General features: G+C 49.1%; 1 protein-coding gene across 1 annotated transcript in view; it reads right to left on the bottom strand.

The window, feature by feature from the left end:
* The window catches only part of IRAK2 (interleukin 1 receptor associated kinase 2), a 60,212-nt gene that overhangs the window by 32,446 nt on the left and 12,790 nt on the right, over nt 1-14,976 (bottom strand). The window contains exon 3 of the mRNA XM_032411919.1: nt 1,168-1,314. Within this exon, the coding sequence (XP_032267810.1) occupies nt 1,168-1,314 (147 nt within the window). The remainder of the gene's footprint in view (nt 1-1,167; nt 1,315-14,976) is intronic.

Below are 14,976 nucleotides of genomic sequence, written 5' to 3'. Positions count from 1 at the left end.
TCTCCTGCTAGAAACTGAGAGGTGGGATTCAAATACAGTTTGTCTAATGCAAAAACCCAGGCACACTCCTCTAGGCCAACGCTGACCCTGGCTTCAGAAACAGCATCAATGAACTGAGATTTCTTGGATGTGGGACCTTCAGCTCACCACTCGGGAGCCTACAGGAGAGCAGAAGGGAGGCCAGGCCCCTGGGGAGAGGTGGTGAGAATGGACACGCGGGTGTGAATAGTGTGAACAGTGGTGTCCTCCCCCGCCCCCCGCCCCCCCCCGACACCGCCCCAGGGAAGCCATCCATCCGCAGGCTGAGTCTTTCCATCATTTGGCAAACTGTCCCTGAACCCTTCCCTGGGCACAAGGGGGTGGAGACAAATCTGAAGTGGTCAAAAGGCTCTGGGATAGCAGTGTGTGCGCTGTCAGGGACAGAGGCATCTAAACCACACTGCTCAGATGCTACTTCCTACTTGCGTGACCTTGAGCAAATCACTTCTCTCAGCGGCTCAGGTGCCGTAGAGGAAAGCAGCAGATGTGTGCCGGGAAGAGGAGAGGGAGGGGGGCAGGCAGGACCACAGTGCCCCACTACACAGCTGAGAGGGCCAGGCCCCAGCCCGGCCACGGGCCCGTGCAGAACAGAGAGGTCATCAGGCTCCCAGGCCGGAGCCGGCAGGAGGACCAGCCCGTGCTTGGGGCTCGGGAAACCACAGGGAAAATACTTGGGTCCCAGAGCATATGACCTTAGCGGGCTGTGTAACCTCTCCATGCTTCAGTTTCCCCATCTGTAAAATGGGGATAATCACCATACCTAACTTGTACAGCCAACTGAGGATTACGTAAGTCGGCGTGTCCAGCCACAGAGAGAGCCCTCAATTACAGAGCTATCTTTTTTCTTTCTGTAAAAATGATAATAAGCAGTATATATTCTGCTGGTATCTGACTTTTTTTTTGCTTTTTTAATTCAATATACTGTGAGCATGTTTCTGTGTATGTATACACATCCACATCATTTTTAACAGTATTGTATTTTTCTGACCGACTGTCATTAATTTTACCATCCCCCTTGTTGTTTCCAATTTTTTTGCTATTATACACTGAGCTCAATATCCTGATAGATAAAACATTTCCTTAAATACATTTCCTTTAAATTAAAAAATGAAATTTAATTTAAAATACCTGGACTTGGAAAGGCATCTGGCCTCACGGATGGCCCCTTTTCCTGTTCATCTTCAGTGTTTCTTACAGAAGCTGCCAGCAGCCTTCCTGGCTTTGCAGCATCCGGGAAGTCTAGGGAAGAAGACTTGACTTCAGGAACTGGTTTCCCTGAAACAAGGTAGAGAGAAAGAAAGTTACTATTACTCAATGAAGTGGGATAGCCATCAAGAGGCGGGGTCTACAAGTCAGAGACCTGGGCTCTATTCCTGGCTCCACCTCGAATTCACTGTGGCCCAGTGAGTTCTTTCCCTCCTGGCCTCGGCCTCCCCATGTATGTAGTCGGGGGACACGACAATCTCCTATGATCGGTCCAGCTCTGACACTGAGTCACACAAAACTGGCTTCCGATCCTACCAGCAGTGTGACCTTAGACAAGACAGTCTCCTCTGAGCCTGTTTCCTCAACTATAAACTAGAGAGGGTTGGGGAGCCTGCATAGCTCAGTCGGTTAAGCGTCTGCCTTCGGCTCAGGTCATGATCGAGGGTCGTGAGATTGAGCCCCACATCAGGCTCCCCACTAAGCAGGGAGTCTGCTTCTCCCTCTCCCTGTGCCCCTCCCCCCTGCTCATGCTCACTTGCTCTCACTCTCTCTATCTCAAATAAATAAATAAATAAATAATCTTTTAAAAAGTAAAATAAAATAAAATGGAGAGGGTAATAATGACAGTATCTGTGTGCCTACCTCCCAGGGCTGTTAAGGGGAAGGTAATGGGAACATAGACGTAAAAGGGCTTTGTAGACTATACATTTCCCTGAACATGGGAGGAAGTTAAAGATATTCACTCCACCAAGTCCCTAGTAGAGCCCCTAAATATGAAAGTCTGGCAGTCCTACAAGCAGTGGAATCATGTGTATCCTTCCCCATCTTACAGATGGGGACCCTGCAAACAGCCCCTATGTCAAATGAGTGCCAAGCATGCCATGCCCAGTGGGCATCCTTCAAATCCTCACAAGCGGTTTGCATTTCGTCCCCATTAGAAATGAGGAAACTGAGGCCTGAGCAGGTTAAGTGGCTGGCCAAAGATCACACCGCCTGGGCAGGCAGGACTGGCCGGAGAAGCCTGGGTGGAGGTTCCCTGGTTCTTGAGAGGAATCCCTTCCCCTTTGCACCAAGGTGGGAAACCCCAAAGGTTCTGTGAGGGCGTATCTACACCAGCTCCCGACCAGCTTCACAGAGGCCGCATGCAGTCTGTGATGCAGCTTCCTCTCGCCTCCTCCGCCGCTGTCCTGGCCTCGTCTCCCCCAGCCGGCGGCCGCCTCCAGCTGGGGCAGCCTCCAGACCCCTCCCCAGGCCACATCTTGCTAAAATACAAGTCTTGTCTCTTCACTTCCCCGTTTAAAGTCTTTACGACCTCCCACTGTCCGGATGAAGTACACACTCTTCTCCCAAATCCTTGTATCTCCCCATTACCGTCCAGATCAAACCCAAAGTCCACAGCCCTGCGTTCAAGGCCCTTCACCCTCCGGTGGTCTGGGGCGAACCCGTATTTGAGAACCACAAAAACAGGGGCACTGGAATTCCCGGGGAAAGCCTCTGACTTGCTCACACATGCATCAGGTGGGGCTAGGACAAAACGTCTCCAACCTTTGAGTCTCCCTGCGGTAGCAATTCCTCCGGCAGATCAACTGTGTCTCTCTCTAAACAAAACCGTTACCAAGGGGCCAAGCTTTTCAAACCCAAGCTTTGCGACTAGAACAATAATGCCTAACAATGCACGGCACTACGCTTGTATGGAACCACAGAGACTGATTTTCACGACAATCTCTGGCGGCTGACAGAATTGTCTGCATTTTATTTTTAAGCACATCGTGGTTCAGATAGGCGAAATGATTTGTCTCCGGTCAAACTGGTAAGATTCAAACCTAGGGCTGGTTTCGCCGCCCCTGGTGGATTGGCTCAGCTGAAGTACTGGGACACCACTGTTGTGCTCCCCTCCCCAGCCCCCCAGTCCCCTCTGCAGATGGCACCACCCCGGGGCTACCTGCACAAAGCAGGAGAAAAGGGTGGGAGCATGGGAAGAAAGGCTACAGGGAATGCAAAAAAGTAGTAAGGAGGCTGAGCGGTGGATGATGGGTGACTTTCTCCTTTCCTGACAATGACTTGTTATTATTATCTCTTAACGCACTGAGCCACCCAAGCGCCTCTTATTATTACCTCTTAAATAAAGTTATGAAAGAAGTAGCAGTGCCGCCCAGCTGGCTCAGTTGGTGGAGTGTGTGCCTCTTGATCTTGGGGTCGTGAGTTTGAGCCCCAAGCTGGGCATATAGCTTCCTTAAAAATAAAATCTTTTTTTTTTTTTTAAGATTGTATTTATTTACTTGAGAGAAAGAGAGCAAGCGCACAAGCGGGGGGGGGGGAGGGGCAGAGGGAGAAGCAGGCTCCCCACGGAGCAGGGAGCCCGATGTGGGGCTCTATCCCGGGACTCCAGGATCATGATCTGAGCCGAAGGCAGATGCCCAACCGACTGGGCCACCCAGGTGCCCCTAAAAATAAAATCTTAAAAAAAGAAGAAGTAGCAGAGCTGAGCTATTTCAAGTTCAGGCTCTGGGATGGAAACCAGCCCCACGACCTCCCAGCTCTGTTGACCTCACGCCCCTTTTGTGATGACTAAGGAACACAGGGTATACGACCTGCTCAGCGCCAACATGGGAACTTCATGGTTGTTGCTATGATATTTTTAAAATATTGGTTATCTTGGTGTGCCTGGGTGGCTCAGTCGTTGGGCGTCTGCCGTCAGCTCAGGTCATGATCCCAGGGTCCTGGGATCGAGCCCCACATCGGGTTCCCTGCTCGGCGGGAAGCCTGCTTCTCCCTCTCCCACTCCCCCTGCTTGTGTTCCCTCTCTCGCTGTGTCTCTCTCTGTCAAATAAATATATAAAATCTTTAAAAATAAAATAAAATATTGGTTATCTCTTCAACAGCCCACATATTGAGTGGAAGGAGGGTAGGATGGGACTCTTTCAGTTTTTATTTAACACAACTCTGAATCATTCACACTGTGTTTAAATTTTTTATTATATATATTTTTTATTGTGGTAAATTACGCATGACATAAAATTTACCACCTACGCCATTTTTAAGTGCACGGTCCAGCGGCATTACGTCCAAGCACCCTGTTGTACAACCATCCCCACCATCCACCACCAGAACCTTTTCGCTTTCCCAAACTGAACTCTGTCCCCATTAAAAACCAACTTCCCATCCCTTCCCCCACAGCCCCTGGCACCCACCATTCTACTTTCTGTCTCTAGAAATGTGACTGTTCATTAAAGTGTTTTAACTTGTGTGGGTGTTTTTCTTAATTCACTTTAATAGCAACTAAAAAGATGTATGTGTCTATCCCATCCATTGACATGGAAAGGTATTACTACACCATTGAGTGACAACAGAGCTTATAAACTATGTAACAAGTTTTCTGTAAAACATGTATAAAAGTATAGAAGACATCTGTGTATGAAAAGAAAAAGAAGATGAAGAACATATACAAAATGTGAACAGTGATTATTTCTGGGTAATGTGATTATCAATGATTTTACATTATGGGGTACGTTGGTTGGTTGGTTGGCTTTCCGTTTATTCACACTGTAGAATTTTTCTTTTTTTTTTTTTTTTTTTTAAAGATCTTATTCATTTATTTGAGAGAGAGAGAACGAGAGACAGAGAGCATGAGAGGGAGGAGGGTCAGAGGGAGAAGCAGACTCCCTGCTGAGCAGGGAGCCTGATGTGGGACTCGATCCCAGGACTCCAGGACCATGACCTGAGCCGAAGGCAGTCGCTCAACCAACTGAGCCACCCAGGCGCCCCACACTGTAGAATTTTTCAACAATGATCATGCATTGGTTGCAAAGTAAAGTATGTTTCCTAAGGAAAAAAAAAAAAAAAATCAGGAAGCAAGCTAGTTAGCTACAATAATGACCAGAACTGAGTCTTCCAAGCTAGAGTGAGTAGCCATTTGTGCTGGGGAATCCATCTGACCCAGATTAGCAAGCAGGTGATCTCTACATTTAGATCCGACTCACTTTTGTTTTTTGCCACCCACTGTTTATGATGTGTTCTTGATATTTTCACTACAAGTATTCTCACCACATCCTGGCCCCAGCTCCCCTCGCGCTGGGCAGGCCAGGCCTGCTGGTGAAGGGGACCTCAGACTGCCACTTCCCACAGAGGCCAGTCCACAACCAGAGGAGATGCTCCCAGCTGCACTTCCTTCCCGAAGGTCCTACCTGCACCCTGAACTGTCTGTGACCCCAGAAGCACCAGCACCTTCCCCTGTGTGAGGCCCCGCTGAGCCCTGGTTTCCTCATCGTCAAATGCGGGGGTTGGGGGGGTGGGGGAGGGGACATCCGGGCCTGACCTGGCGGCAGCGTCCTATTGCTGGGGTCTGTTTTTTATTTCTCTTTCGGCACAAATCTTGGCCTGTCAGGACGTATCTGGCAGGAACATTGAGGCCACCAGCCCATCTGCGGCGGACCTCTAGGGCCTCCACCCATGCGGGACATAAAAGGCTTCATTATGTTTTCATCCTAAGGAAGAGTTCAGCTTTTCTCTTTGTTTTTCTGTTCTTTTGCGGTGACACGTAGTGGCCTACCGCTAGCACAGTGGGTCATGGGCCAGCACTCAGGGGTCAGGGACCCCACACAGGGAGGGGAGAACTGTCCTGTGGCCTGGGCAGGGCCTACCTGCCAGCACATTCCGGGCTGACACCCGCCCTCCCACCTGGTCAACCTCCAAGGGTCACATGCGCCAGAGGTAAGCTGACAGAGCCCCATGTCAGGCCCACAGCGACAATCTGATGACAAACTTCAGTTTCCTGTGAAACCCCTATCTCAGCATACTGGGAGTTTTCAGATGTATCTGAAGTGCTGACAATAAATAAGAGGTACAGGGACACCTGGGTGGCTCAGTCGGTTGAGCGTCTGCCTTCGGCTCAGGTCATGATTGCGGGGTCCCAGGATGGAGCCCCCTGGGGCTTCCTGCTCGGCGGGGAGTCTGCTTCTCCCTCTGCCCCTCCCCCTGCTTGTGTTTTCTCGCTTGCTCACTCTCTCAAATAAATAAATAGAAATCTTTAATAAATAAGAGGCATAAACATTAAACATCTCCACTTCCCGTCTTGCATTGCTGGTGCCCAATCTGAGGCAGAAGATGCGCAGTGGGCCTGGGAGGGCCTCCTTCCCCGCCATCAAAACCAAGAGAGGGAGACAGTGTGGCTTCTCTACGTTTCATGCCTGGAAACCTGATCTCTGATAGCCAGGCCGATACGACGCCCACTCTTTCAGGCTGCCACACCCGAGTGCTTATTGAAGTAAAAACAGAATATCGATGACAGGATGGGGCAAAGGAAGCCCAAACATTAGTGAGAAAGGGTTGTCACAAACATTAAATCTCACCGCAGATTTCCTGTCTGCCAAGGGGAGACTGGCAGCAAGCTGGGTGATGTCATTCCTACGACAGATAGATAGGGGAAGCCTCGTGCTTTTTTCCTGAGATTATATTCTCAAAAAAACGATTCTACACACGTCAAGTTGATTCTGCAGCATCATGAGATCCAAAAATATAAATTGTGATCAAAGAGTAGAACGGAGCATAGGGTGGGGAAGCTCCCCTTTGTTTCCAGGTCCAGCCCCTACAATTCCCACCTGTGTGCCGAGGGCAAATTTCTTAACCCTGAGCATCATTCACGTCTATCTGTGGAGTCAGAGTAATTATAACCTCTCTGTCCCAGGACTGCCTCAGGACTCAGTGGGACAAGATGTGCAAAGCCGCCAGCCCGAGGCCAGGGACAGGGCACAAACTGTGCAAACGGCCATCCTCTGCCTTCTCTCCCTGCCCAAAAAGTGCAGAGAAAGAACCTCTGATCCCCAACTTAGGGACTGTGAAGGAAGCATTTGGGGTGAATGGCTATGGTCAGCATTTTAAAGGCTCTCATGGTAACTGTGACTCTCAGCAGGCGGTGGAATGGTCTCGAAAGGCACAGTGGCTGCGCGGCAGAGTAACAGGGGAACCCAGCAGGAGGAGAGCTAGGACCTGCCTCCGCCTGCCTGTGCCATCGGAAGCCAACCTTGCCACACACGGGTGGACCCCCAGGGATGGGGAGGGGATGCCAGTGACTGAAGTAACAGTTTCAGTGACTGTGAGCAGTGAGGGGTTGACATATAGGTTCTCAGAACAATTAAATCAGAGTCTGGATGTTCTTGAAAGTTCCCCAGAGGAACTTTCCAGAGGGATGAGGGTTGAGTTTCAGGCACCAGGGGACAGAGATACGGGAGCCAAGCGTTTCTCTGTGTCTCCTTCATGGTTCACAGTGGGTGACAGGCCTGATTTCTTTTTCTCTCTGCTCTGTATTTCTGGGATGTCCCATGCTCTCTTTAATGAGCAAGAATCACTTATGCTGTGGAGCCAAATGATGAGCTCACAGCATTTCACATGCTTCCCATGGGGAAGCCCGGGGTCAGGCTCACTGGCCAGGTAAATGTTCCTGTCTCATGTGACAAATAAGATGAGGACCCGTACCCCAACTCCCACAGAGTAGCCATGAGGATGAAATAAGCAAGCGCTCAACAGTGATAAGCTATTATTCTTATTTACTGTGGTTATTATCACCAACCCCAACCGTAGGTCAGGCTCTCTCCTAAGTGCTTTCTCATATGCATGACCTGTTTTTTTTGAAGATTTTATTTTCAAGTAATCTCTACACGTAATATGGGGCTCGAACTTACAACCCTGAGATCAAGAGTCACATGCTCTACCAACTCAGCCAGCCAGGCGCCCCTATGCGTGGCCTATTTAATTCAGATAACAGCTCTGGGGAAAATGTTCAACTGCTATCTCTGTTTTATATATTCAAAACAAGCGAAACCTAGAATAGTTATTTATATTTTGCTTATTTTATGCCCCACTTCCTTCGATAAACAGTGATGTAATCATTATTACTCTTCAGCTGACTCATGAGGCTGAAATGGATCCTTCTAGAACAAATAAAAGTGACTCAGCCATAACCAAAGAACCCCGGTGCCAACTGGCCATATCAGTGACAAACATAGCTTTCTGGGCCCTCTTTTTTCCTTTCCTTTTCTTTTGTTTTTTTTTTAAAGATTTTTTATTTATTTATTTGAGAGAGAGAGAGCACATGAGAGGGGGAGGGTCAGAGGGAGAAGCAGACTCCCTGCTGAGCAGGGAGCCTGATGCGGGACTCGATCCTGGGACTCCAGGATCATGACCTGAGCCGAAGGCAGTCGCTTAACCAACTGAGCCACCCAGGCGCCCCTTTCCTTTCCCTTTTAATCTCTGGGCTGGACCCTCCTGGATATCCAAAGTCCAACACCGACACACACACACACACACACACACACTCAAAACTCCCAATTCAAGCTAGACACAAAATTAGGTAAATCTGAGAGAATGACCTCCCAACGGACCTTCCTAATTGCTCTATCTCTGGTTCTCCATTGGACCTGTACTCCACCAGCTGCTAAAATGATTTATCCTTCCCCATTCATTCATTCATTCATTCATTGTATTAGGGACTGGGGATGCCATCCATTATCAAAACTGACATGATCCCAACATTAAGCTAGTTAAATAAGAGATTTCTAATTACCAACTGGGACAAGTTTTCTGGTGAAAACTAACTCGACAGAGGGAGGGGTACCCGACAGACTGACTTAGGGAAGCCAGGGAAGGCTTCTGTAGGCAGATACCATTTAAGCAGAGACTCAAACAGTGAGAAGGATTAGCCACGGGAAGGTGCAAGGGAGTTGGGGAGAGACCAGCATTCTAAGGAGAACATATACGAAGGTCCTGAGGCAGGAAACAGCTTGGTGTATCTCCTCAGATGAAGGATGACCCTAGTGGCTGAGCTGTAAATGAAGGGGAAAGTAGCACAGATGAGGTGAAAGAGCTGGGCAAGGGTTAGACCATGTGAGACCCCACGGGCCATGGTTGGGTACAACCTTATCATCCACCCCCATGAACTGAAGTAATCTATGGGCAAGACACTGCTTACCAGAGACTCCTTTGCTCCCTCTCATACCCAGCCTCCCTTGCGATTAAGCTGGGCCACATGACTGGTTCTGGCCAATGGGTTTTAAGTGGAAATGCTACTGTCACTTTCTGGATGGAGCAAGGAAGAGCCAGTGAGCCTCTTTCAGGCCTCTCTTCCCCGGTCACACTGACCCCGGAAGCCATGTGTTCCAGAAGACAGAGCCAGCAGCACCGGACTTTGAGAAATCCATCTGTGTGGTGTTGAACAACGGAGGTTTCAGGGTTTATCCATGACTGCAACATAACCCAGCCTATCCTGGTTAACGGATGATCTCAATATGTGTTCAAAACTTGCAACCCACAGGAGCAGTTATGCTAGCTAGTTACGCTAGCTTAGCACGGAGCAGGAGTTCAGGAAAGGGCAGTTCCTTTCATTCCAGCTCTCACCTTCCCTCTCTAAAAATCTGAGGACTGATTTAGATGCATTGCACATACGCTCTGTTCATTCTCACACAACCCCCCAAAATCCCCAAGGTGATTAAAGCCTCGCTCTGTTCCAGTGGAGTAACTAATGTGTGGAAAGAAAGTCAGGTGACCTGTCCTGAGCCACACAGCAGTAATTTTTTTTTTAAGATTTTATTTATTTGACAGAGAGATAAGAGAGAGAGTCCAAGTAGGCAGAACGGTAGGCAGAGGGAGAGGGAGAAGCAGGCTCCCCACTGAACAGGGAGCCCGATGTGGGGCTCGATCCCCAGACCCTGGGATCATGACCCAAGCCTAAGGCAGACGCTTAACTGACTGAGCCACCCAGGTGCCCCATCAGCACTAACTTTTTAAAAACCTCACCATCTCTTATGTTTTGCAGCTTCCCGGTTTATGAGAATGATAGACAGGGCAATATGTGTACCTTTTTACAGGGGGGAAAAGTGAGACCTGATGCCATCTAGTGACCTACCCCAGTAGGGTTTAAGGTCAAGCAGATCTGGGTCCCCACCCCAGCCCATTACTTACTAGCAATGTGGCTTTCGGCGTGTTAGTTAATCTCTGAGCCTCAGTTTCCACATCTATAAAATGGGAATAATAAGATTTATGAAGTAAGATGCCTACCTGGCACATATTAGGTGCTAAATACAAGTTATAACTAGAACCAGTTAGGCGGACTCCTGGCCTGGGGGGGGTCTTGGCCAAATACAGTGCCACTTCCGGGCCACTTCTCCAGTGGCCCTGAATCCTATCCACGCATTGTCATTCCCTAGCTTGGAAAGGACAGATATTAGGAAGCCTTCCAAGAGAGCAAAGACATGAGCCCCGTCTGGCCCTTGCAATAGCTCGGGCTCTTTGGGAGGGAAAGAGATCATTCTCTTCCGTCTCACTTTAGGCGGCAGCCGAAAATTCCCCATTCAGTGAGAACCCAGCTCCAGGAAGGAAATGACTCTGGTGAGACGCCAAACCAAAAGTCAGAAAATGTCAAGGTTGCACAACCAAAATGACACTGTGTGAAAACTGTAAAAGTCCAAAGAAAACTCCCAGGAAGATGGTAGCAGCAGGAGGAAAGATAAAACCTCCCGATCCCTTCCGATTCCAGAAGCTTCTTGGGCTCCTACTCAGAACCTCACAGTCCCTATTCCACACAGCGGTCAGAACAATGGGCACACTTCAGACACAAGTCCTCCAAAATCTTCCCTTCCCTCCCTGAGAAAGCAGCCTCTTGACCACGGCCTGCGAGGCCTCGGGTGGCCTGACCCTGCACCCTGCCTTCTCCCAGGCTCAGCCCGCCGCACTGTCCTCTTGCTGAGGCCCCCATGGCCTCTGTTTGGGTCCTCAAACATCACCCCTTCCCACCTTCAGGCCTTTGCATGAGCTGTGCCCTCTGCCTCGAAATGATCGTGCGGTCCCTCACTCACTAGTCTCACTCGTCCTTCTGATGGAGGCTCAGGTTTCGCTTCCTCAGGAAGCTTCGTCCCATGAGCTCAAATCCTGCCCTCTTCCACCTCACCCTGTGCTTGTCTCCGTGTCGTCCTCCTGTCAAGATGTGTCTCCCACACTAGACTGCAGGCTCCCTGAGGTCTAGGACCCCGTCTGTATTTTCATTGCTGTGTCCCTAGTACCTAGCATATAGAAGTAGGCACTTGACAAATATTTCTTTAGTTCATTATTGACTCTCTGGCCCAGCTTCCATGTATCTAACTCACTGTGGGGAGGAAGGAGGCAGAGCTTTATCTCCCAGGTTAGGCACACCTGGTTTCCAGTCCTCCAGAGCTAGAGCCATCTGATCCTCACCATCGGCAGGCTCAGCTCCTAGGCTGCCTTTGGTGGCATTTAAACAGCTCTAGAGCTCAGCAGTGATGATAGCCAATCCCTCTGGTTGGGAGCCACGGCTCCGATACTGTGGCCTCTGCCTTGAATCCTGCTCCCGCGCACCCGAGATGTTAGAACTTAGGCTCTGGAGCCTGGTGCATGTCCCCCCCCCAACCCCCACCCAAGACTGATAGTCAGGAAAAGTCCCTCTTGGGAGTAGGACCTTCATGTTTTTTGTTTTTTGTTTTTTTAAAGATTTTATTTATTTATTTGACACAGAGAGACACAGTGAGAGAGGGAACACAAGCAGGGGGAGTGGGAGAGGGAGAAGCAGGTTTCCTGCAGAGCAGGGAGCCTGATGCGGGGCTCGATCCCAGGACCCTGGGATCATGACCTGAGCCGAAGGCAGACGCTTAACGACTGAGCCACCCAGGCGCCCCAGGACCTTCATGTTTTGAGCCCCAGGGTGATGGTTAGCCCTGGTCCCTTGCGTCAGATTCCTCTGAAGCTGAATGCTGGCCTGACCATAAAAATCTGCCCCTGATCCCCCAGTCTCTCCATCATGAAGCTCCCCTGAAATGCCCGGCAAATTTCATCATGGTCACCATTTCACTAGAGCAGTGATTCCCACAATGTGTTGGTTCCGTGGGACTATTTATAAGCATCAAATGAAAAGGGGTTCCATGGTCAAATATAAATGGAAAACACTGGCCTAAATAGATCTCTTTGCTGCAGGACTTATCAGAGCCTTAATACAATGGTTTGCATTATGAATCTCCAAAGGTAGGGGGCACTGATAAAAGCATACAGGATTTCCCAAGTTTAGTTACTCATGAACTCTTTGTTTGCAGGGGACATATCTTGCTGGAGCACTCTTCTGAGGCATGTGGTTTAGGAAATGCTACTCTAGACTATGATTCACCCTGCAGATGCCTTATACACACAGTACTTTCCCTATGGCAAGACATCTGTCAACCAGACACACAGATGGCATTCCCCTTCATGTCCTGACCCAGAGATTAGGGTTTCATCCAAGACCAAGCTCTTCGCTGTGGGCTTAGCAGAGCCTAGGGCTGTGACAACATCCACGGAGGACTCGGGCTCTTTGGGAGGGAAAGAGATCATTCTCTTCTGTCTCACTTTAGGCGGCAGCCGAAAATTCCCCATTCAGTGAGAACCCAGCTCCAGGAAGGAAATGACTCAAACAACTGGTCTTTGCCCAAAGCTGGGAGGTGAAAGTAGAGAGAATGGGGTAAGAAAGGGCAAGAGAAGGGACAACGTCATCTTACAAAGGAGAGAATCAACAGGCATTGCCTAGAGCTGAATGGAAAAAGAATCAGAAATGTAAGGATGTTCATTAAACATTGCAAAAGCAATCTACAGAGGAACTAAAAATCGTGATATAAATGTATTAGAAAGGGAGAGGAGCTGTGTATAAGCGGAATCCTCTTCTTTTAGAAAGTCAGTGGATAATATTTAAATTAATAAATATGAAAAGGACAGTATAAGCACCTTATTTAGAGATAGTACTAATACAGCAGAGAATGCCCCCCCGTCTTCCCACATTCTAGAAGTTTTAGCTAGACATATGGCTGCCTGGCTAGAAACTACATATTTCAGACCAGGAGGAAGTGGGCTGTGAAAGCCTAGTAGCCCCCTCTAAGGACAGCCTCTCTTCAGTTCCCGCTTCAGATGAGGCCACAGAGAATAATGAACAGGGAAGCTTCCCCACTCCCCAACACCTGCCCCCACCCCTCACCCCACTTGTTAAAACACAGACCCAGGACCCCACCACCCCGGAGTTTCTGAATCAGCAGATGAGGCGACCCAAGAATTTGCATCTCTAACGAGTTCAAGGTGATGCTGATGCTTAGAAGCCTGGGGACCACACTTTGAGAACCCCTGATCTACTGAGAAGAAGAAGGGGATGCAGATGGATCAAGCACACAACTTACTCCCCTGGCCTGGGAGGGACTCTCACAACTGCTGCTCAGCCAGGTTTGTCACCTGCTACACATGAGTGGTTCCAGCGTGTTTCTCGTTTCAAATGGGAGAGTTCTGATTGTGGCTTCCTGCTCAGATACCACCGCGGGGTTCTGGGTGTGCTGGGAGAAGGGGAGCCGAGAACTTCTCTTTGGTGGAGAGGTACTGCACCATGGGGGCCTGATCCCCCAGATCCTGGGCCTTGAGCTAAAGGAAGAAACCAATTAGGGCCTCTGGCCTGTCTCCCTTGGGGAAACGGTGAGCATGTTTTAGGTGTGAGAAGACAGGTGTATACGGATATTTGGGTGGCCGAAAGGGGAGAATTATAGAGAGACTGCTGTCCCTCCAATATTTATTCCCTCCTCCTCTAACGTAATAGAAGTTTTCGTTGTGCACATAAGCTCCCAGCTACAGATTACATTTCCCAGCCTCCCCTGCAACTAGGTGCTATCATGTGACTAGGTCCTGGTCAGTGGCTTGGAAGGCAAGTTAGTCGTGCACCTTGCCTTCCAAACCCTTTGTGGCACAGCTGGAAGGTGCATGTGAAGCTCAGAGTAGTCCTTTCAGGGGTGAGGGGCAGCCAGCTGTCCAAGGCAGCAGAGCATTACAAAAAACAAAACCAAACAAAACCCCTGATCCTTGATGCCCTGAAGCTGCCCATTCAGCCCTGGGCAGCTTGGACTGTCACAGGAGAGAGAAATAAAGGTCTTAATTAAAATGTCACTGTCGTCTGCCCTTAGTAGCAGCAGTGAACCAGAAATGTTAATACAGACAAGTACCAAGAAACGGCTCAAAGAATAAAAAGGGGTTGACCCTGGCAAACAGGGTTGCTGGAGGAATGGGGGGTTAGGTAGTAAGCCTTCTGTGCTAATTTATTCTAATTCTTGTAACATTTAATGTTGGGAGTGTGACAAACAGAGTAACAGTGGTCTTGGCAATGATGGCCGAGAAAATATGAAGGAACGGAGACCCACAGACGCAGCTCTTTACCCAACCACACCAGCAGCCACCCACAGTACTTGATTTCAAGAGACCAGACACAGGGTGGCCCCCAGCGGGCCCAACGCACCACCTTTCAGTTCAGGCACCGTCTTCAGAAGGCCTCTGTCAAATGCAAATATATTATCTGGAGATGCTAGTCTCCGAGGAAGCCAGTTTGTTTCCAGGACCTCTGGTGTGTGTGGTTTTCAAGCACGGTTCTATCCAATCTCTTCTTTTTTTTTATTATTTAAAATCAATTTGGGGCGCCTGGGTGGCTCAGTCGTTAAGCGTCTGCCTTCAGCTCAGGTCATGATCCCAGGGTCCTGGGTTCGAGCCCCACATCGGGCTCCCTGCTCAGCGGGAGACCTGCTTCTCCCTCTCCCACTCCCCCTGCTTGTGTTCACTCTCTCGCTGTGTCTCTCTCTGTCAAATAAATAAATAAAATCTTAAAATAAATAAATAAATAAAGTCAATTTATTAACATATCGTGTATTGTTAGTTTCAGAGGTAAAGTTTAGTGATTCATTA

This window comes from Phoca vitulina, unplaced genomic scaffold, assembly GCF_004348235.1.
Source record: "Phoca vitulina isolate PV1807 unplaced genomic scaffold, GSC_HSeal_1.0 scaffold13, whole genome shotgun sequence".
In the NCBI taxonomy this organism is placed as follows: Eukaryota; Metazoa; Chordata; class Mammalia; order Carnivora; family Phocidae; genus Phoca; species Phoca vitulina.
Note: the sequence above shows the minus strand (reverse complement) of the source record. Positions and strands in the feature narration are given on the sequence as shown.